Consider the following 24,338-nt stretch of genomic DNA (forward strand, 5'->3'; position numbering starts at 1 on the left):
GATAAATGGCGACGACACAAGTGACATAAGGAAGACCCAGAGTTTTGACCTTCTTGCACCCATAAAAACACACAAACTGAGTAGGTGCACAGGCTGCAGTCCCAGCAGAAGATTCATTCCTAATGCCCCACTCCTGGGCCTCTTCTCCATGCTGATGACATTACAAGGAAAACAACAAAGCCAGTGAATAGTTTTTGAGCTCCTGGCAATGCAGATGGGGATCTCCACTTTAGGGGAGTCATCAGAAGGAGGAATCTGAGGGGAAACAAAGAGCAAGTCCCCATGGGGAGAGTCACGTGGCAGTGAGAGCCATCTTGGTCACAGTGGTGGTGGTGTTTGCTGTTTCTCCCACAGGAAGCCACAAGTACATGAGCCAGGAGGGAGGCAGTTCACGTGGCCTCACCTGTCCCCGTTTCCAGCCTGGCTTAGAGGAACTCCTAGTGTAGAGGAAACAGACCACGGCCTCTTGATGGCTTTCATGAGCTGCCTGACTGCGAGCAATTGTGCAGTCTGTTCTCAGGGGCTCTCTCTCCCTTTGGCTGCTACTGGAAGAGGTAAAACTTGCCCGGAGGACACCAGGTGGGTCTGCCTCGGAGAGTATGTGATGTTTAAGTGCCCGGTCCAACTCCTGATGAGCAAAATATGCTATTACGTGTATATGCACTCAACTTCAGGCACAATGCCCCACCCTCCCTCTCTTCCCCTCCTAATGGACAAAGAGAAGTTCCATCACAGGTCACCAGGAATGTGCTAATTGCTGCTGAGCTGGTTTCTTCTCTAAGAAACTGTACGTTCAGTTACTGAATGGCCACAGTGACCTGAATGCTTAATTGTATGCGTTATTACGCATCTCATTTCTTGCATCAATGACCCGAGTCCTTTTTGGGCACCTGAAAAACTACCCCATGGGGCAGTAATAAGTGTCTTAAGGCGATTCCAATGGATTACAAGAAAACTGGACAGGAAAAATGAATTTAGCTTCAAAATATTGTAATTCCAATTACGATAGCGTTTTCTTCCTTCCTGTCTTTCCGTGCAGTTTCCCCTATAAATGAGGGTGCATCTGAGCTCTTTTGTCTCCCTGAAAGCACCACACTGTACATAAAAGAGCAGAATCCAGAAATTGCAGCATCAAAGTCAAATTAAATTTCAGGCTAAAGGAAAAAGTGCAAAATGAAATCAAGCTTCCAGGATTAAGGGGAAATTTGTACTTAAAATGACAACCATTTCACAGAGATAGGAAGACTCAAGATCCATCTCCTCCGATGAGAAAAATGAGGCGGGAGAGGAGAAACGGAGGTTTACTTAGACAATCCTGAAATACAATCTCACGTCTCATGATTTCTGAGGCTAAGAAAAGGAGCTTGGGGAGCCACCCTGCAATTTCTCTTTAGAAAAAAAGAATCTGATTATATCAGAGAGACGTGCGCATTTCTCATTTTAAAACTTTCCAAAACCTCCAGATTTTTAGAATATCCTCAAGGCAATACGCAGAAAGAACTATCACAAGTTTGCAGCAAATTCTAAATTCAACTAAGGCTAGTGCCCAGCTGGGAGCTGGTATGATCATTGCCTTGAATGTCCAACAATCCAGGCTCAGGACAAAGTCCTCCACACCTTACAGGCTCAGCTTCTCCACCTGTGAAATGTACATCTTGGATCAAATGATGCCTCTTCACAATTTCTGTGATTTTTCTCAGTCCAAGTGATGTTGGGAACCATTGCGGAGATTAAATATCAAGCATTAGCTAATGACTTCTCAATTAGGTCAAAGATTAAAATCACAGAACAACAATGTTAATATATTCCCCACTTGATTTCACAGATCAAGTGAATTGGGCTCAGAGGGCATCCTGTCAAAGATGTAAAATTTCCGACACAAGCTATACCCGAATTTAGAAGCCTACACACTTAGTCATTTTAAATAAATGCTTTTGCATAGTGGTTGGAACCAGAAGCTCTTCTCCTTATGCCATTTTTGCAATTCTGTGACATGTATTTTAAAATAAAATGTGAAATTTTTATACCAATTAGCTGGTATATAGTCAGAACTGTAACCTGGTGTGTAAGACACATCTGCAAACGGTGGAAACCCAGTTTCAGCTGGTTTTAAAATACCCGATGTTAAGCCTAGGGCAAGTATTGACTTCAGGCAGAGCTAGATCCAGGTGTAAAACATGGTCATAACAGATCTGTACATCTCCTTAAATTGGCTGCTCTTCTCTGTGCATGTCATTCTCAGCAGAGTTACATTATGGCAAATCAATTGCTAGCAGCTCCAAGCTTGCATTCTACCAACTCCAGGTACAAAGATCAGAAAGAAAGCAAGCTTATTGCCTGCAAAAGCCCTGAGATCAACATTCATTGGGCCCATGTATATCTCTCACTCACCTCTGGGCCAATACATGTGTCCAGGGGAAGTGACTAGGTTTGGACCCTGCTGCCGTCTCTCCTAGAGTCGGAGGATGGGGTTAGCTTTGCTCTAAGCAAATTAACTGAGACTTGGGCAGAGGTGGTTCCCAATTTCATTTATTTATTGTTAGTCTGTCTTTTGCCACTAGAATATAAACTTCATGAGGCAAGAACCTTGTCTGTCTTATTTAGTGCTGTAACCCAGGCACCTTTAACACTGCATATCACATAATAGGTGCCAGGTAAAAATGCGATGAATGAATGAAAAAGAGAATGCATGATGGTCAGTGAACAGCAATGGAAGCTCCTTACCCCAGGAAATCTACTTTGTAACATGATAACAAGTATGAAGGATCTGGTTGCAGACAGCAAACCTGCACTTTCCTGCACGCAAAGAACATTACGTGAGAGTGATTTTATAGTGCTTACTATGTTCCACTGCCTCTAATATTTCTATGCCGCATGCAGAGTCTAGAGAGTCCAAAGGGTTTCCGAGTCTGTAGGGGGAAATGACACCCAAACTGCAAAGGAACCCTGGGCAGAGTAGTCTGTGAGCAGAGAGGAGAGACAGCTCCTTCACCTTTGTTTAGGGGGCTGGAGGTTGAGATTCCCAGAAATGGGGACATTTAAACTGAATAATAAAGGATGAGTATATCTGGATAGACAGAGAAGAGAGGGAAGGACTTTCCAGGCAGAGAAAATAGCTTATGAAAATGCAGAGAGAACTTGTTCTTAAATGACCTTGAATATTTTAGTCACATATTTTTTAATCTAGAAATGACAGTTGTTGTATTGATCGCATTTCATAGCACCATGATGTACTCACCCAGGCCTTCCACCGCCTGAAGGATAGCCACAATAATCTATGAAGTCAACTTTTTTTAACCTGTTTAATCAGTCACAACAATACCACGGGGGGAGCTGAAATGCAGGTAAAGAAGGATGGGAGACAGGCAGAAAAGCTGACCCAAAGTTTCTGGAATGTTTCTTCTCTCTCGAGTTGCGCCTGTGAGTCTAACAGGTGTTCCTTCTTTCCTTCCAGTTTTGAAGCACAATCGTCCAGATTTCCTCCCCGCCCTCGCTGTCCTCTTCCTCTCCTTCCTCCTCAGCCTTTCTTCTTCTTGTTCTTGTTCTTCTCTTTCTCCTTCTTCATCATGACTCCTCATCCGATTCTCCTCTCGTCTCTCTGGAATTCCAGTTTCCGTATCTCCTGCAAACGCGTCTAACAGCTCATGACTCTGACGTCTAACACTTCATCGCTGTGCCACCGTTTCCCTCTGGGTCTTCCACGTCTTCTACCTGGTCTCCTGTCACCTCAGCATCGTGGCCTTCACACGTCTTCTGTGCTCACTGAAGGGGCAGCCCAACCCATCAGACTGCGATAGGCTATTTTATTCTCTCCTTTGAGAGGATGGGAACAGCAGTGGACTCTCTCACTGGCCTTGGGAACGGCAAGTAGTTATGGTGGAATCTATGGGCAAAACACCCTGACAGGTAGAATCTGGAAAGCAGAGGGTTATCAATATCACGCCAAAGAGTTTAATTTATATTATATAAGATTCTTTTCAATTTGGACCACACTACACAATACATGAAAGGTAACGGTTTGGAAAACTTTTTCAAGTGTTGGCATGGAGGGAATATTTGATTAAAAAACAACCTGGAAATATTTGAGGAGAGAACTGATTCAGTTCAATGGTAACAATGACAATTAAGCACTAACTATGTGCTGGCTGAAGCGCGGCGGAACCAAGGCATGGAAGTTATAAAGGAAAAGGATGTTAAATGAGCTGTTATTTTAAAATAGCTCCTCTTCGCACCGTCCCCCCCCCCCCACCCTCTCCTCCTCTGCCTCTTCATCTTCCTCCTTCTTTTCACTAATAGGAAGTTTGCATAAGAGAAAGAGACCACCAGAACTCCAGATCTAGAACTTCGAGCTATGTGATCTTGGGAGGGTTACTTCATTTATTGACCTGACGTTCCCTCCTCTGTAGAAAGGAAATAAGAATATCTATCTTGTAGAAATTGTTATAAGAATTAAAGGAGATGTTGCATATATCAAAGTGCCTGTAAATGCATAGCCCAGAGAATAGACCTAAATGGGGGCTGGCCCAGTGGTGTAGTGGTTAAGTTTGGGTGCTCCACTTTGGCGGCCCAGGGTTCACGAGTTCCAATCCCGGGCATGGACTTACACACCACTCATCAAGTCATGCTGTGGAGACGTCCCACATACAAGAACTAGAATGACTTACAACTAGGATATACAACTATGTACTAGGGCTTTGGGGAGGAAAAAAAAAAAGAGGAAGATTGGCAACAGATGTTAGCTCAAGGCCAATCTTCCTCACCAAAAAAAAGCATACCTTAGAAAAACAAAAACATATACTGAATCAACTAAGGGTCTCAAAAAACACCTACAAGGAGTAATCAGGTATTGAAAGTGAGTGAGGATCCCGGGTCCAGGGGGGTGTGTACTGATGCACAATTGGAGTATGAGTCCTCATACAAAGGGCTCTGGCTCCACTCCTACTGTAGCTACACACACGGCCGTTCCAGTGTTGTGGACCTTACGGTTTTGCATGAGAAGCAAAAGTCCACAATTGGATGTGAAATTTCCCAATTCTAAAACACAGTGTGGGTAAAATAAAACATAGACATGGACCTGATCTGGCCTGCAGTTCACCAAAAATACAACCCTTGATTACACACATTATTTATTGAACCCACCACTTTGAGCAATCAAGCCAATTGAATGATTCAGCATGTCCCTGCTTGCCATATAGAAATGTAAAAACGGCACCAGCTCCCATTCTCTGAGGCCATCTTAAAGGACTTGATTTCTTTTACTCATCTCCAAAATGCCATTCCAAAATCTTGGAAGGGCAATGAGGCCATAGTGAGATGTTAACTTATTTTTAAATGAAATTTATTGAAGTACAATTTACAGAGAATAAAATGCACCCATTTTAAGCACATAATTGGATGAATTTTGACAAATGTATACAGTCATGTAACCACAATCACAAACAAGATACAGAACACATCCATCAACCCAATAAGTCCCTTGTGAAGCTGTGTAGCCAATTCCAAAGCCTCCAGTCAACACCCACTGCCCTAGTACCCCCTAACCTGCTTTTCGTCGCCATTGTTTAGATTTGCCATCTACAGAATTTCATATAAACGGAACACCGCAGTACATATTCCATTGTATCTGGCTTCTCCTACTCAGCAAATTTTTTGGAGATTCATCTGTGTTGTGTTGCATCAGCACTTCACTCCTTTTTATTTTTGAGTCTTATTCAATTTATGGATATAAAGAAATGTGTTCATTAATTCACCTGTTGGTGGACATTGGGGTTATTGTGAATACAGCTGCTATGAATGTGCAAGTATAAGTCTATCAGTGTTTCTAAATTAAGCCATTCTAGTGGATGTGTGGTGGTGTCTCATTGTAGTTTAAACGTGTGTTTCTTTGATGAGTAATAATGTTGAGTATCTTTTCATGTGCTTATTTGCCATCTGTTATATCTTCTTTCGTGAAACCTCTGTTCAAATATTTTGTCCTTTTTTAAAAAAATTGGGTCATTTGCCTTCTGTTCCAGATATCAGTCTTTTGTCAACAATATGATTTGCAAGCATTTTGGCAGAGTCTGTGAACTTGACTACAATATTGAATACAATAATATTCTGGTTGTTATATATTGTTTCCACATCCATCACCTCATTGTATCCTTAGAAAAAACTTGCAAGGAGGTAGAAGACATATTACATCTTAATTTTGCAGATGAGGAAAATAAGACAGAAGAAAGACACTTATTCAATGCCACAGTGCTGTTAACCAATAAATAATCGGTCCATCCATTAGATTTGCAGAGTTTTCAACCACTCAGAATTTATTCACTGAGAGGTAAGCAATATGAAAAAGAAATTTTTATGCTTATTTTGTCCCCTGATGTATCTTCAGGGCTTAGAATGCGCCTGGCACATGGCAGTCACTCAACTAATTGTTGGCTAAATTCCTCCATTTTATTTCCCAATAAGACTGTGTTCTGACTGATAAAAAATTGCCTCTCACCCAACCTCTTTCTGTGTTCCGCTGACTGACTATTCCTGCCTCCCCAGCATGTGACCTGAGTGCTGGCCACAGCGATTGGTTCAGGGAAAGGCACATGACCATGGCTGGTCCAAACAGAGTCAGTCCCAGGATTTCTGGAAATACACTTAAACGTGTCTTTCCTACTGGACTGGAAAACAGGATGATCTGGTATTGGAACAGTTGTAACCAATTTTCCATGAAAAGAGGTAAGCCTTTCTGAGAATGTAGCCAGCACAGAGAAGAGCCAAGCAGTAGAGAGAAACTGAATACTGATGCCATCTATCTTCAAAGCTACAAATCCAGCTGTGTATGGCATAACAAAACAACAAGTATTTACTATGGTCACGTTCTTTGAGGGTCAGGAATTTCAGAGCAGCTCAGTTGAGATGTTTTGGCTCAGGCTCTCTCATGAGGTTGCAGTCAAGACGTAGCCAGGGCTGCAGTCATCTGAAGGCTTGACTGGGGCTGGAAGACGTGCCTCCGAGGAGGCTCACTCACATGGCTGGTAAGTTGGTGCTGGTTGTGGCAGGAGTCTTCAGTTCATCCCTCCGTGAGCCTCTCCACAGGCTACTTGAACGTCCACAAGTCATAGCGGCTGGCTGGCATGTCCCAGAGTGAATGTTTCAAGAAAGAGGAAGGCAGAAGCGGTGATGTCATTTATAATCTAGCTTTAGAAGTCACACATCACTGCTCTGCCATGCTTTAGTCATTAGAGGCAAGTGACTAAGTCCCCTCACTTAAGGGGAGAGTTTCTAGGCTCCACCTTTTGAAGGGAGGAGTGCCAAAGAATTTCTAGACATTTTAAAACCACCATTCCAGCCATACGTGAAAGTCTACTTCAAGGCTGTTTTTGTTCCATGAGTCAATAATTCCACCTCCACCTCCACCACCACCACCACCACCACCACCTGCACCAAATCTCCTTGTCTATTTATTCTTCTTTTTTCCCTTGAGTGAACTAGTTGGAGCTGGGTTTTCTGTCACTTTCAACAGACACAGAGAATCCTAACTGATACAGAAATCAAAAATATGTCTTCTCACTCTAAATGTAGTGTTCCGTCCAATAACCGCCAGCTGTCAAAATATGATCTAATTTTTGACACTGAAGGGCTAGATTTTTTATATTGTGTGCAGAACATTGGGGCTTCTTAGAAAATCAATAGTAAGTGCACACATCTCTCACTGCACTTACCTTGATGAAATGAAATGGTTTATCTGTTCTGTTCATGCATGTGAGCTACATGAATGTGTAGGACTGTGTTTCATTCATCTTTGCACCCCCAGTGCCTAGCCAAGTGCCTGGTGTAAATTAGATGCCTAATATACATTTGCTGAACAGGACAGCTCTGATGCAGTTTCACTGCTTGAAATGATTGTCAGTGTCGAAGATGGTCAGAATTTTGCTTTTACGGTGCATTCTTTTGAGAGCTATGATTTGTTTGAAGCTGCAGCCCTTCATCAGGAGAGCAACGCTCCAATTGCAGCACTGTTCTTTTGGGAAAATATGGCCCAGTGTGAGACAATATGCTCTGTGATTAGCAATGTTCCAGAATGCCCAGTGATGGAAACAAGGACTGCCTATAATAGAATTGCCCTTTCGTCATTTAGAGAGACTCATTTAATCAAAGCCTTCTACCATAAACCACTACTTTATACCATGAGAGGCTCTTTCAGAAGAACATTAACTCTTACATCTCCCCAGAACCCCATGTCAGCATGTTTTAAATCAACATTTCTCCACAAGCACCATGGATAGAGTACCACCCACCTTTATTGCACTTCTCTCTTCCTGCAGATGCCTATGGATGTCCCCAGTAGGAAACCAGGCACCCACATACATTGCACCCCCTGGAAGCCAGAACTCCATGTCTCATCACTATCAGTAGGTTGGTTTTCAGCTCTGCACAATCCTTTGAACTCACTTCAGAAGACTTTTTGTACACACACCTCTCTCCACATACTAGTTACAAATAAAATGAATATGAATGACTGATTGAATGAGTGAATGTGCAGTGCAAGCAACGTGATTGAAATTTGACATCTGAAACCCTTGTGGCCTTATAAGTTCTTGGAGAGCCTTCTATTGTTAAATGTGATCATGACATTGACAATGAGACAAGAACCATGCAAAGCTCTTTTCCTGCATTAAGCTCCTCCATCCTCAAGGCATCCTTAAGGTATGTGTCACCATTATGTCCATTTTACACATGTGGATAGCGAAGACTAATTAGGAAACCACATATCTTGGCCAATGCCACACAGCTGACAGGTGGCAGGGCAGGGTTTTGGACTCCACATGGCCGTTCACTTCGACACGACGCTTTCCTTCCTGCAGCAGATCTTCCCTGAGGCAAAGCCCTTTAAGCGCAGCATCGTTGGCTGAAACTCAACCTCAGCACCTGCCTGCCTTGGGTTTGAGACCTCGCTCTGCCATCCTTGCTGGAGTGAACCAGGGAAGTGCACCAGATTCCTATGGCTGCCGTAACAAATTACCACAAACTTACTGGCTTCAACAAGACAAATTTACTTTCCTAGTTCTGGATATCACAAGTCTGAAATCAAGGCATCGGCAGGACCGGTTCTTTCTGATGACTTCAGGGGAGAATTCACTGTCTTGCCTTTTTCAACTCTGAGAAGCTCCTTGTCCCTTCTTTGAATCCATCAAACCTCTGATTCCATTGTCACATCTCTCCTTCTGTAGTCAACTCTCTGTCACCCTTCCTTATATAAGGACCACTGTAAATGCATTTTCTCCATCAGGATAATCCAGCACAATCTCCCCAACTCATGATCTTAATGTAATCACATCTGCGAAGTCCCTTTTACCCTGTAAGGCAACACGTTCACACATTCCAGGAGTTAGGACATAGACACATTTCAGGGGGAGGAGAGAGGCATTATTCAGTCTACCACAGGGAGTAATTTAGGTTATCTAAATTTTGCTGGGTCCCTATTTCATGATCCATAAAATGGGGATGATATTTTTGTCTTTAGTGTTAGGAGAAGGAATCCAATGAGCTAAATTTAGAGTAGCTATAGGCAAAACACTTACAAGAGGCTGGCACATATTTATCTCTTAACAAATGTGAGATATTAGTATTCAGATTACTCTTTGGAGGTTTCTAAAAGTAGACATTATACTTTAATGAAAAGGGGCTGGTCTGAGGTTCCGGGAATGTCTAAAGATAAAAGAGATGTGTGAGATAAAGATGACGTAGCCATCAGGTGAGGGGAAACATGAGCCAGTTGCTGTATCTTACAGCCCTGGAACAGCAATTGCCTAGCCAGGGCTGGGGTAGAGCCAAGGACCATCTTCAAGGGTGTCAAGCCATTTCATTGCCCTATGTCAAAATGGCACTCAACAATAGATACTAAATGAAATTTCCCTTCCCCATGCAAAATTCAATTCACATCTTCTCATAAATCCTGCCTGAGGCTCCTGCTACAATTTCCTGGGCTCCTAACCCCATCACAAGGTCACTCTGAAATTAGTTTGGAGGCGGTTTTCTCTGTGGCAGGCACGGCACGGTTGAATAAGGAATAGGGGGAAATCACGCTTGGATTTTTTGGACGATATTTATGCTTTAAAAAGAAAATCCAACTTCTGATATTATCAACTGAATAAGAATTTGTTAATTTTCTTCATTTTTATATGATTTTAATATATATCCTAAGATTATTACGTAACAGAATAAATCCATTCTAACTTATCTTACTAAAAGACAGTCAATGCACACCATATCTCATAAGCATTTCAGATATTTTTGTCGCTCCAATCCAATTTAGCATTGCATTCTCAAATGTAAACACACAAGGAAATGCTCAAAGTATGTAATTGCTAAGATAATCAGAATGCAATCATTTTTCAAAGAGAGTCCTTTCCCCAAAGAGAGTAAACAATCTCATGAATTCCTCAACAGCTCCCCTTGCGCCAACCCTGGTTTCACTCTTGAAGAAAATGTGTACATTTCTCTACGGCAAGTTTGTAGCAGCAATAAAATAATTAAAACCCCCGCATATTTTTTGTAATTAATAAAACTAATATATGCTTATTGTAAACATTGGCAAGGGTCAACAAATGAAAGACTCTAGGATCTGTGAGTACAGACATTCTATTTCTCTGTTTTGTTTAACACTGAACTCAGGTACAACACAGTAGCCAGCACAGGGTAGGTTCCCAAAAAGGCTTATGGTTTGGATTCAGGAGAAAACAGATTATCACACATAATTTCACTGTTACTAAAATTTTGTCATATTTCACCCTTAGCCTTTTGATTATGTTGTGTGTGTGTGTATATATATACCAGTAAATTGAGAGCATTTTCTTGTGCCAATAAACCCTTGAAAACGCCATCTTATTGGCCCTGTTACATTCTGCTACGTGAACATGTTAAAGTCCACCCTTCTATCCTTACCTATTTGGCAGATTCCAAATTTTTTATTATTAATTAAAATGTGAAGACCATGCTTGTGTATAATATTTCTGATTATTTAGGATAAGTTCCTAGAACATAGGACCAAAGGGTTATTCAACATTTTAACAAATCTTGGCACATATAGGCACACTACTTTTTGATATGGGAAGTTAAATGAAGGCTTTCTGTTGTTCACACTTATATTCACGTGAAGTCGTAATACCACAGACTGTCCTCATTGGCAGCATAGAGAGGTTTAACCTCTTACATGTTAAAAATATTTTGTCCTTTACCGGTCTCAGCCTACTTTAAGAAACCCGAACTTCTTTTAAGGAAGGGGTCACTGATTTGATGGAATTCAGAGGTCTATGAACTCGCATGGGGAAAATGCATCTTTCTATTTTTATTTTATTTTAGCCTTACTGAAATTTAGCAATCCTTCAATAATGAACGCAGGTCGCCACAGAGTAGTGGTGACGGGACTTTTCACCCAGAGAAGTCGTGATGATCTTCATGTCAAATTGCATTTGTAACCGATATTTCAAAACAGATTCCACCCTGAGCACTTAACTGAAATCACGCCGGTCGTTAGGCGCACTGCCGGGTTGCGTTTTCAGGGCTTTATTAAGGAAGCACATCATGGCAATTCAAAATATTTTGAAAAGTGAGTTTCAGTATAATCGCATTCCTATGAATTTTATTTTATGAAATTAAAAACATTATTCTGAGAAGATGCACAGGCGTCACCGAGCTGCCAAGACAATCCACGGCACCTGCTGGAAAGGCAGCAATGGAGCCATGGGATCCGGCACGCTTCCCAGTAACACCCAGCACACACAGGCAGGGCTGGAGGACCGTGTGGGTCACGGGACAGGGCGAGGAGATCCCTGCACGACTTTGAGAGCTTCAGCACACTAAACACTAAATGATACACGGTGAGACACTTAACGCCATTCCGTCTTCCTCTCAGCCCTTTGGATTCCCTTAAGGAGAAGGCTCAGTTCGGCGCCCAGCTGTGCTGCCTGCTCCTGGAAGACCTGCTGACCGTCCTCTGTAACCCGAGGAAGCCGGCTTCGGAACCACCCTGGAATTCAATAATATTGACTCTCTTCATTGTTTGATTTTGACAGGTCGCTTCTGATTCCAAGTGATCCTAGTTTTCTGTTTAGGGCAAGATAAACTCCCCTTTGAGTACATTTCCTTATATTCACGAGTGAAAGGAGTTCAAGGAGGAAGTGAGCAATCCCGCAGGTTAGACATAGACATGGTAAAAACTGTGAAAATAGTATGTTATTGCCAGAGGTTTGGGAAACCTGCACCAGCTTCAACATTTCTCTTCCATCAAATCCCTTCTGTTTAATGGTTGCAGATGAAACAACAATCTATGCACACAACCGTTTAGCTGCAGAAGATGAAAACATCTCCGTTTCTTCACACGGCCCCTTCAGAAACCCGTGTTGTGTCATTTCTTTTCAAGGGCTCCACATAAGGGTTCTCCATGAGGATCTGTTGGCATGAGCACCTACAAACCACACAAATGCTGTTCTTGCCACGTCCCCGTCGGCATCAGGAGTGGGCAATCAAAACCGCGCTCCACAAGCGTCTCGGGCTGCCCGAGTTCCACAAGGACGATGCTAAGCAGTTCCAGACAAAGACAACACCAGCGACTAAAACCGATGTTGACTGAATTGAAAGAATACCTTCTTATGCTGAGAGAGTCCCAGCTGATTTCTGCACGTTTTGAAATTGAGCCTGACACAATTACATCCTATACTGGTATCTGCCCACTATTGAAAAACCTGTCTTTCTCTGAAATATTTTAGAGTTTGGATTACAGTAAAGAGGTAAGTGATCTTGTAATGTGAGGTGAGGTCATCAATAGCATCTTATTTCTGTGGTATAAAAACTGAATCTACCTTAAGACAGAGATGAAGGATCTAGAGCCCTCCGCATTTAATGTCTGGGGTCTTCTGTTTAAAGAAATAAACCTCTTCAAAATAGTGAGATGAAAAAGCCTTTAATGCTGCTCATAATTAGAAAGGCTGGTCAGTGGATTGTATCTTCTACTGCTGATCACAAAGCATTTACATTGAAATTAAGGGTTCCTTTGAGAAGAAGTTCTAAAAACTTATAAAAGCGTATGTTTACACACAAAATAAAAGGAAAACGAAAGAGTAATTCAGAAAGAATTAAAGTAACCTGGTGCCGAATAACTTAGTGGATCCCAGTGAGAAGTTGAAAATCAATTAATTTAAAATGAGATCTAGAAATTGTATATGAATAGAATTACAAAATATGTCATCTCATGTGCCTGGCTTCTTTATCCATGTCTTTTCCTGCATAAGTAGGTAGTACTTTTTCATTGCTGTGTAGTATTCCATTCCTTAGATGTAACATAGTTTTTTTTATCTACTCACCAGTTGATAGACATTTGGGTTATTTCCAGCTTGAGCTATTATGGAAAAGGCAAAATTATGGATTCAGAAAAGAGACAAGTGGTTTCCTGGAATTGGGGCAGAAGTGGGGATTCACTGCAAATGGGTAAAAAGGGACTTTTCCGGTGATGGAAGTATTCTAAAACTACATTGTGGTGATGTGAACAACAAAATAAGTTTTCTAAAATTCACGTAACTGTACACTTAAAACGGATGAATTTTATGGTATATAATGTATAACTCAAAAGCTGTAAAAAACAGAGCTCTAAGTAGGAATATAAAGTCCCGTGCCCTTATGGCTACTTTCTCCAACTATGCCTAAGTTCAAACAGCACTCCTAAGAAGAGAAGGTATACGAGGCTAGCTGGTGACAAAATTAATCACCAGGGTTAAAGACTAAGAAGTCAGCAAGGAAACTTCTTGAACTCATCGGCACACAGCATGCAAGTTGAGAGCTGTTGGAGAAAGGCACTTTTAGAAATGATAGAAAATACAAAATGTATACATTTGAAAAATAAAATAAGACACCCTGTCCAAGAGAACAATAATCACAATAAAATTTTTAGAACATAAGAAACAAGATGATACTTTTCACAGTTGGACTGTAAATAAAGCTTCTTTGGATGGATCCCATAATTTTTCTTTTGTGTCTTTTTTTAACGTTCCGTGAAATACTATCATCTTTCTAAACCGTTCGCCAGGCCTTCAACAAACAGATAATCCAAACACATCACTTGTTCCATCCAGCTGAGCACGGCAGGGAAATCTGGAGAGTTGAGGATATTTGGTAGGATGCTCAGAGTAAAGACTTGTCACAGAGAAGGAAGGCGCAGATCAGAAGACCGCGGAGGCCCGGACGGCTGCAGGATCACAAAGGCTGACTCTCCCAAAGAACTTTTCCCTTACCGTGAAAAACGGCTAAGGCTATTTAGGAGCTACGCAGAAATCTATGCACCTTTTTATAATGGACACTTATCAAAACAAATATGACTATAAATGTTCACGACCCTTAGCAAATATGAAAACATTTTTATATTTTGCATTGTGCATATATATTATGCATACATATATACATATAAATATAGACATGATACAGTTAAGATATAGATATGGATATAGATATAGAGACAGAGATAAAGATATACAGACACAGTTATAGATATAGACATGTAGGACTTTTACTGATAACGTTTTCCATGTTTAGAGAGGAGGATGCTAAAGACAATGCATGTGAATATACACACAGACACACACACACACATGTGCACACACACACATTCATTGAAATTTCAAGTTCATAAATGTGCATGAAGGCAAATAGCAGCCCAGGGTTTTCTAGCTGGGATGTTATGTGTCACATCAGTTATTTTTGCTACTGCAGACATTTTTGGTCATTCCAGTGAATAAAGAGTTTTATCTTTCCTTGAAGCAATATATACTGGCTTGGTCGGACTCTGTGAAATCACAAACCCACAGAAACCAAACATTAGCCATGATCTATAACACTGGAGTGTGTTTATGAAGCATTTTGATGAACACCGGCAAGTGGCATAATCTAGTTATTGTTACTATTAGGTTATTATTTATGTCACATTTGCCAGTCCTGTAGCTCTAGCAGAAGCAGCAGTGGGGGTTTTCCTATCACAGTGCTCTGGAAATCCTACCCAAAGCAAAGGCGGCTCCCGCAAGGGAGGACGTGCGGCAGTAACTCACTGCTGTTCCCCGCTGAAAGTGGGCGTTAAATAATTTCACTCTAAATTTGGTGCTCTACTTGGAAATGGGAGATATTAAATACCAAATATATGGATGTAATAAAAGGAAGGCAACACGAGGGTAAATTAAGGCAAACCTCACACTTCCTGGTGCTACTGCATAATGGGATGGGGTGAGTGTCAGGAAGTGGTAAATGAGTCAGCCCAAGGTATAATTTCATAGAGAATTGGGCTCATAATTCCTCTTAAGTGGCATGCCATGCGCTTGAATTACTGCCGCCTCCTTTCTTAGGCTATATGTTTCTAACGGAAGCAATACAAATAAACTTACATTTCCTGGGACAAAACTCAGTGCTATCTTAGAAGATCCTAATGCCCTCTCCTCCAGGACACCTGCATGGCATCCTTGCACGCCTCCCCCTGAGTTTGTGTTGCAAACACTAGTCTTTTAAGGAGTGGCTATGTTTCATCCCATCTACATCTGGATTAACTCAGTATTTTTCTCCAAAACAACACATTTCTGTGGGTCTGTCTTAAAAATTACTTGGGTGGGAACATATCGTACATGACGTTATTCAAGTTTCCCACCTCTCTCAAGACTACATTTTCACGTCCATCTAATGTTGATATACATAAATAACAAGATCAATGTCATTCCTCGTAACTGCTGAATAAGATTCTATTATATGAATGCACCACTTTTAAATCCATTCACCTCCTGTTGGACATTTAGGCTATTTTTAACTTTTAGCTATTTAAAATAATGCACAAAGAACACTCTTGTACACATCTCTCCATGTCCACGGCTTAGTTTTTATCTAGAGTAGATGTATCTACAACTGTAATTTCAGGGTCGTATGGACGCGTGTTTTAGCCAGATACCGACAATCTCTCTCCTAGGTGGACAAACCATTTGACAATTCCTCCAGCATGTAGAGCAGGTCTGTGTTCTCCCTCACCCTCAGAAGAAATGATTTGCATGTATTTTTTTTGGCCAACATGATCAGGAGAAATGCTATTTAGTAGTACTGGAAACAATACTTCGGTCCGTTGTGTCTGTAACACAGAAGTTACTAAAACAAACTTGAATGGAAATGTTTCTGATAGAGTCTAAGTTTAAACACAATGGGAAAACCTTGCTCATCCTTGATAGAGACTCCACATACGACTAATGTGATTCATCTCACACTCTGGGAAATTTTCATTTAGACTCTGGAAATAAAACATAATCTTCTGTGACCTAGGAGGGCTTGGGTGTGTGTGCTGCACATACTGTATAGTCATTTGAACAATCTAAAAAAATTAATAGGTGGTTTTCTTTGAATGGTATTTTTGATTATTTCAAAGTGTGTCTGTTCACATGTAAGATTATATTTGATTCTCACAATAGCCAGCGAAGGCTGACATTATTATGCCAATATTAGAGAAGAGGATTTTTTAACGTTGTATTACCTCTCTGGTGAAATACAAGACGGCCAGCATAAAAATGAGAAATAAAGATTAGGTTTCCTGAATCTTACACTCATGCTTTTTCTACTCTTTATGAAGGAATTATCATTCAGAGGGTAATATGTATGACTATCATAATCCGCAAGAGTCAATGAGGAGGATATTGAAAGCATTTAAGGCATCAAAAAATCACACTTGCCACAGGCAAGACATAACATTTAGAACGTTATACCACAGTCTCGGGTGTTGTTGTTAAACTCAGGTTCTGAATGTCAGGAGAGTTTAATTGTCTTGCTGAAGACAGACTGCGGGAAAATATTTCTAATCAAATTATTACATCACTTAAAAAGAAAAGAAAAAAACTTCAAGACCTTTGTTTTCCATCACTTGCTGTGTCATCTTGACACAGTCAAGCAGCAGGAAAGTGCAATCATTAAGACTTTGCTTTCTACAGTAAAACTGAGCATTTTTAAACAATCTATAATATCTCCATTACAAGCAATTTTTGCTTGAAACAAAGAGAGGCCAGACTTTCTGGCTTCAAATTTTGGCAAGCCAGCAGATGGACAAAGCATCTAAAAATAACCAGTATTCCACTCAGCGCTTACAAGGACAAACATCCAGGACCCTATGAAACAACAATTTCCACAGTCACAGTGCATTACAGCTTTATCTTTTCCCTTTTCCATATGCTATCTTTTCCTAAATTCAAAAACAACCCATGTTCACTATGGGAATTTTCAGAAATACACACTGAACAAATAAAGGGGAAAATACGGATCACAAGTACTCTCGCCATTTGGGGATGGGCAATGGCAATTTCCTGTCTGATATCTTTTCAATTTTTCCTGCCTTATATTTATTTAGAAACAAAATTGATACGATCTTGTAAGCTCTTTTGTCATCTACTGATTTTTATAACAGGCTTATTAAGATATAATTCATATGCTATAAAAATCACCATTTTAACAGGTACAATTCAGTGGTTTTTCCTTTATTCACAGAGTTGAAACAACCATCATCACTGTCTAATTTTAGAACATTTTTATTGCTTCCAAAAGAAGCCCCATATCCATTAGCTCTCACTCTCCATTCTGCCCTCCCCAGGCAGCCACTAATATACTTTCTGTATCTAAGAATTTGCCTATTCTGAACATATTATATAAATGGAATCATACAACACGTGGTCTTTTATGTGTGGTTTATTTTACGTGGTATAATGTTTTCAGGGTCATCCATGTTGCAGCACGATATCAGCACTCTCTCCTTCTAACTGCCAAATACTATTCCATTGTGTGGACAGACCACACGTGTTTGTCCATTCATCCTCTGGCTGTCGTGACTCACGCTGCAGGAACATCCGTGTGCGTGGTTTCTGTGTGGATATTTGCTTTCCGTTCTCTGGGGTAATAAGCAGTAGCGCTGGACCTCATGAGAACTCTGTTATCTCCACTCTCCACCTGTTCCTGTGGTCATTCTTCTTTTTTATACTCTGTTTGACTGGCTTTCAGGGATTTCTCTGTCTTATTTTCACTTCCTCGTTCTCGCTTCCGAAGTTTCTTCCCCGTCTCCAAAAGTTCTCTCTCCCCTCCACTGATTTTATTTCCATGGCAGCAGATCCAGTGGCCATTGTGTTTTTCACCTTCTGATGATCCTTCTTGTCCCAGATGGCGTCTTCTCCTGCTGGCTTGATCCATCTTTTATAATCCAATGCTTCTTTTGAATCTGAGAATGTTGATCAGTACTTAAAATCAGAATCTCTGCTTCATGTAGGAAATTCTGTCCTTATCGCTGATTTTTCAAGGTTTGCCCCAAACACTGTCTTACAGTGATATTTTCATACGTCTAGGGGTTTTCTGCCTGTTGGGGGAGGCTGCTCCCAAAGCTGTGCTCCTCGCCTGGTGACTCTGCCTGTGACAGTGACCTGTGCACAGAGGAGCTCTCGCTGGCTTTGACACGCTCAAGCCCACCCTGCCACAACCTACAGCCTCAATGAGGACTTAGCCCTGACTTTTAGCCTGGGTCTTCCCCACTCACATTGCAGATCCTTCTCTTCTTATGCATATTTGAGATTGGCCATCTTTGCATGTTCCTTCAACCCAGTCCCATCCGCACTTTAACAAATATTTCCCTAACTTTCTAATATATGCATGCTAACTTTTCTAGTGCATTGCTAATGCTGGGGTCCTCCCACCCCTGTTTATTTCACTGGAAATTTCCATGGGAACCTGGTAGCATGAAGAAGATGGTTAAGTACTATATACTATTTCCATCATCCTACTGGAAATCCCACAATACTTATTCTTTATAAATTGCTGAGACAGAGGTTTCTGGCTGCCCAGGCAATCCAGTCTGCTCTTCTCTCTGTGGAACAGAAAACTGATTCTGACCTGGGCACACTGCTGCCTGTAATAAATGATGTTTCCCACTTTCCTTTGAAGTCTGGTGTGGCCATGTGATTAAGTCCTGACCAACGAGAGGCAAGAGAGGATTGGGGGTTGGCAGGAGTTTCCAGGAAATTTACTCAAAGAGATTGATCCAGCTGAGAAGATCTTTCCTGTCACTTTTTTTGGCCTGCAACATAGATGTGATAGCTGGCACTCCCGCAGCCATATTAATCGATGAGGATAAAAGCCATGCATTAGCATGATGTTGAAGAGAGACAGGTGCCTGAGACCATGATGGCACTGAGGAGTTGCTATGTCAGCCCTTCCTCCATCAGGGCTTCTTTATGTGCGAGAGAAATAAACTTCTCTCTTGCTTAAGTCACTCTTATTTGCATTAAAAATTAAATAATCAAACAGAATCCTAACAAACACAGTATGGGATATATTTATTGATGCCAGCATTTTCTAACTTTGAACATACATTCATGATTTAATCATATCTGTCTATATTTGAAACTTCACTTTTTATTTATGGCAGCTCATATCATTACTTAAATTATATTTGTTTTAAAATAAAACATATTACCTAGAATAAATGGAAAATCAGTATCGTATGAAATAAATAGATGATATTATGGGAAAGGATTAAATTCTAGCTATGTATTCTTGCCTGTCTACAATCTATTAACAAAGGACAGAAGCTTTAAAGACAAATTAGCCCCTAAAGGAGATGAACTTCTCTTCAATCAGCCGTCTTGCTGGAGAACTAAAAAGCATGTAGTTCCCATCATTCAAGTTTATTTAGTCCCATTTCTATGTGCCACCTAAAATCATTTAAGTAGCAACTGTAGTAAACTTTGGAAAACACTCATTTATGCAGAGAAGAGCAAAGAAATTTTTAAAAATATGGCTTTTGTTATACATTTATCTAAGTTTTCATAGTGCTATAGTGAGCAAGATTCTGAAAATGCAAAATGGAATTTGATGGACGGAGCAAAACTAATTATTCTGCTTCTGTTCCACAATATTTCCTGGCAATGCTTAGTCAAAACAGATCTGAGAGCTGTGATAACATTCCTATGTTAATACTGAAATGATAAGGTTTGCAGCAACCCAACTTCTTCAAAAAAGGAAGGATGTATTTCAACTTAGATAAGAGATCTTCACTCTTTCCCGTTGAGTTCATCACTCACACAAAAGTGTCTCTTTAATCCGTAAAATTACACCTGTCACAGTGGCTTAACTTCATTAACGCAACTTCGTGACTCATGGTGAATTATTAGCAACACAAAATCCATGACTCTCAAGCTAATGAAGACCGCCTCGTTTGCATTCCAATGATCAGATTCTGACTCTTAAGAATAACTGAAAACATTCAAAGAGAGTAGGAAGAATTTATAAAGCAAAAGAACTTCCGAAGCAAAACCTGCTAATACTAAAACATCCACTCCATAGTCCATTCTCCAATTATCCTTAGGATAAAGAGAAACAGATCTCCCACCAGTTCACTCACTCGCACAAATAGTGGGACGTGCCTGTTCTTTATTTGATTCCATAAGGACAGAAGTAACACGAAAAATTTTGAAGTGAGGATGAAAGTTGAATATAGTAATGAATATATCATATTCGAAAATGTCTATTTTAATGTTATACATTTTATTAAATGGTAATGCAGGCACACAGTTAAAAACATCAGAGTCCAAATGGTTCACAGTAAAAAGCAATTCACATTCCGGCTTCTCCCCCAACTTTCCAGTTTCCCCCAGGAGAAATCATTGTTGACAGTCCCTCTGCTTAGAAAGTAGCTTCTCTGTGTTTTCCTCAAACGGGGCTTCAATACACACATATGCACACAGTTACACACCTCACCTTTTTGAACAGGATATTGGAGACCATTCAGTATGTGTCCTTACAGATTTGCATCATCGTATATATATATATAGTAACAGAGATATTGTCTAATTCCAGAACTTTATTAAACAAGTATTTATGGAGAGCCCCAGACGTGTGTACTGGACACTGCTGCAGGCACTGGAAACACAGCTGCGAACAAGACAGACAAGGTTCCCAAACCAAAAAAGTGCCGTTCTGCAGCTCCTCACTAAGCAAAGCCATCCCAGCGTCAGTCTGAGAACTGGATTCCAAAAGAATAAAATAAACCTCTGCATCAACATGTGTGTATATATAAAACACATTAAAACGTACATGTATATACATGCACATAATGAAACACCTACATCATATACAAATATATGTGCTATACACTGATACTTTCTATATTTATACTATATCTACTATATATACATATATAGCATATTACATACACAGACACATACTATATGTATTTAACATACTATATACATACATATATATTATCTAAATATAAACATAGATAATACGCTATATATGCATATATAACATATTATGTACACAGACACATGTAAGTGTGCGTGTGTATGCTGTTTTCCATCTTCTGGACCCACTGTAGGAAACAGAACACTGACATCAGAATCTACAAAGGGATAAGGCACATGCTCCATAGAGAATGCATGATGCTATCAGGACTTTGATGGGATAGCCTGATATTCCGCTCAGGGTACTTGTTTCTTAAAGAAGATACTGAAAGAATCTTCAGATGAAAGAACAAAAGGGCAAGTGTTATTCTGTTGCACGTTTTGATATGTTCTGGAGATGCTGACTTTCCATTCCTTCCGTCCCATCTAAAGAACTGTTAACACTCCTTGGAAGGACATGTATTATTTGATCCATAAAAAGGAAGCTTACACCTGAATGGGGAGGAACTCCCCTTGGAAATTCTCCTTAATTCTTCTCCACGCCCAAGGTGAACTGAACTAACTCTTAGCCAGAATTTCAAAAGAAAAAAGAAGTCCAAATCCCTTTACATTTCATAGATAACACAACAGCATAACAGCCACCGCTACTAAGAATAATCCACAGAGTAGACGGCGAGAAAGAGAACAAGCCCAAACAAAAGCACGGCGGTCGGGATCCTTTCCCCGAAATTCCTCCTCCTCTTGTGTAAGGAATAAAACATCTACCTATCTATCCATCCTTCCTAATTTTTGCTGAATTCACAACACAAAAGAAACCTTTTACGGAGGCGATACCTTATTGCCAAATCATGACCCAGACATTTGAGCGTGTGCGAACTTGCAGGTTCACTAAGTTAACCAGCGTGGTGGACGATCGCGACATAAACATCTAGGGAAGAACTCACATACAGATGCCTTCTTTTCCCTCCTGTTTGCTCTACAAGGAAATCTTCAAAAAGAATTTTTGAATCATCAGTCAAAAAAGGAAAGACACAAATCAGAGCTGGAGAATTGATAAGCCAAATCCAAGAGCACCAGTGTGGAGCCAAGGAGCACAGAAGGGATTCCGAGAATCATCCCCAAAGTGGCATCAAATGCTCCTTGAAAATGAACTCAAAAAAGTGTAATAGCTGTCGGCTGAGATTCATGACCTCCATATTAGAATAAATAATGGAAAATAAACATTCTCTCCAAACATCTAGCTATGAAGTTTAAAACTCTGACTCCAGAGATAATGTGCTACATACCTGGCGTTCGTCCATTCGTTCTTGTTTCAATTTCCAGTGCTACAAAGAGCAAAAAGCAACCAACGTAAAAGTGGTAAAAATATGCGACCAGACTAGGAATTCTGCAGAGCCACAAATGAAGTTTCAGGAAACAGGATGAAACAGCAGATAGTTGGCCGTACCATTGGAAAATGCCTGCAGACAAATACCAGCAACACGCCACATTTAAAGCCACACGGCGACCGTGGAATGCACCCGTGTGGCAAGAGATTAACGCACTCTCATTTTTAACACTTGCAAAATGAGTCATTTTATCAGAGAAGCCCAGACTTTCAGTTCACCTAATAATATGAATTAGAAAGAGGCCATGTTGAAGTGTAACATCACTTGTAGATAAATTCCATCTGCACGGAGTGGTCCTTGCAGGTGACCCAGAGCTGTGTTAGGATTTTAAGTGAGTTCACTGTGAATAATAGCTCACCTTTCCCAAATGAAGGATTCCATCCGTCTTACCTCAAAGCACTAATAATATAGATGAGGCATGCCAAATACAAACCACAGTGAAAATGGTTGTTAGCAAATCTGGGAAAACGAAGCTGCTGTTGCGGCTAATGTGAATCTACTGCAGGCCACTGGGACTCACCTGTTTTCTGGGCCAGTTGATTTCTTCTGACAAATGATGACAGCTGGTGCATACTTCCCAGTATAATCCACGCTCTCCTTGACGTCCCAAATGGAAGGGCTGCTGGCTCTCACGCCAACGATGCTCACGCCTTTCTTCACCTTGGCCCTGTGGGAGAGAGCGAGTGCATAGCTGAGACAGTGCTGGGTTCTGGGGTTACTGCTGGTTCTGCGAACACCGTGAACTTAACTGCCCCTCGTTGCCTGGCAGGTGTAAGCTTATGCTTAATAGGATTTAATCACATATTTGCAATCACCTTCCAATCCATCTGTCCTAATTTTTCCCCAGTTATTCTTACCTTTAACAGAGGAGCTAGTAACAGTACCCTGACAGTAGGCAAGCATCAGATACACAATACTGTGTACAAAGAGTGACACTGTGTTAGCGGATAGGTTTAATTTTTAAAAAAGAACTAGGGGCCAGCCCAATGGTGTAGCAGTTAACTTCGTGTGCTCTACTTCTGTAGCCCGGGGTTCACCAGTTCAGATCCTGGGTGCAGACCTGTGCACTGCTCATCAAGCCATGCTGTGGCAGGCATCCTACATACAAAGTAGAGGAAGATGGGCACGGATGTTTGCTCAGGGCCAGTCTTCCTCAGCAAAAAGAGGAGGATTGGCAGTGGATGTTAGCTCAGGGCTAATCTTCCTAAAAAGAAAACCCCTAAAGTTAAAACCAAGTAGAAAAAGGAAATGAATTATAACTTCAAAATTAAAATTGATAATAACAAGGCACATTTGTTGAATGCGTCCTCTATGCCAGGCACTGATGGACATTTCATCTGTATTACTTCATTTCCCAAGCAAAGTTCCAGTCCAAAATGAAGAGGCTCCCATCCAGACAGGTTAGGGAATAATGATGGCCCATAGGAAAAGGGAGGTGCCGAGACGTGAACACATCCGTCTGCTTCTGTTTTGCTCTTCCCACTACGTAGTCATCATCAATGTCATCACCATCACACAGCATCATCATTACTAATACGTATTGATTAATTAACCATAAGGCAAACATGCTTCTAAGTTCATTATAGTTTTATCCTCTTTAATTCTCCCCAATGCCCTATGAGGTCAGTACCAATTTAATTCTCACTGAGCAGCTGAGAAACCTGGGGATCGTGCAGCCCATGAGCAGGTGACCCAGGATTTGAAATGGCTCCTACCCCCAATGCGGGTCGAACCATGCTCAGTGCTTTCC

The 24,338-nt window shown here is 40.8% G+C and overlaps 1 protein-coding gene across 2 annotated transcripts in view; it reads right to left on the minus strand.

The window, feature by feature from the left end:
- The window catches only part of TMEM132D (transmembrane protein 132D), a 596,330-nt gene that overhangs the window by 310,468 nt on the left and 261,524 nt on the right, over positions 1-24,338 (minus strand). For both annotated transcript variants that reach the window (XM_070627303.1, XM_070627304.1), the window contains exon 3: positions 23,109-23,255. In XM_070627303.1, the coding sequence (XP_070483404.1) occupies positions 23,109-23,255 (147 nt within the window). The remainder of the gene's footprint in view (positions 1-23,108; positions 23,256-24,338) is intronic.

This window comes from Equus przewalskii, chromosome 7 (assembly GCF_037783145.1).
Source record: "Equus przewalskii isolate Varuska chromosome 7, EquPr2, whole genome shotgun sequence".
Lineage (NCBI taxonomy): Eukaryota > Metazoa > Chordata > Mammalia > Perissodactyla > Equidae > Equus > Equus przewalskii.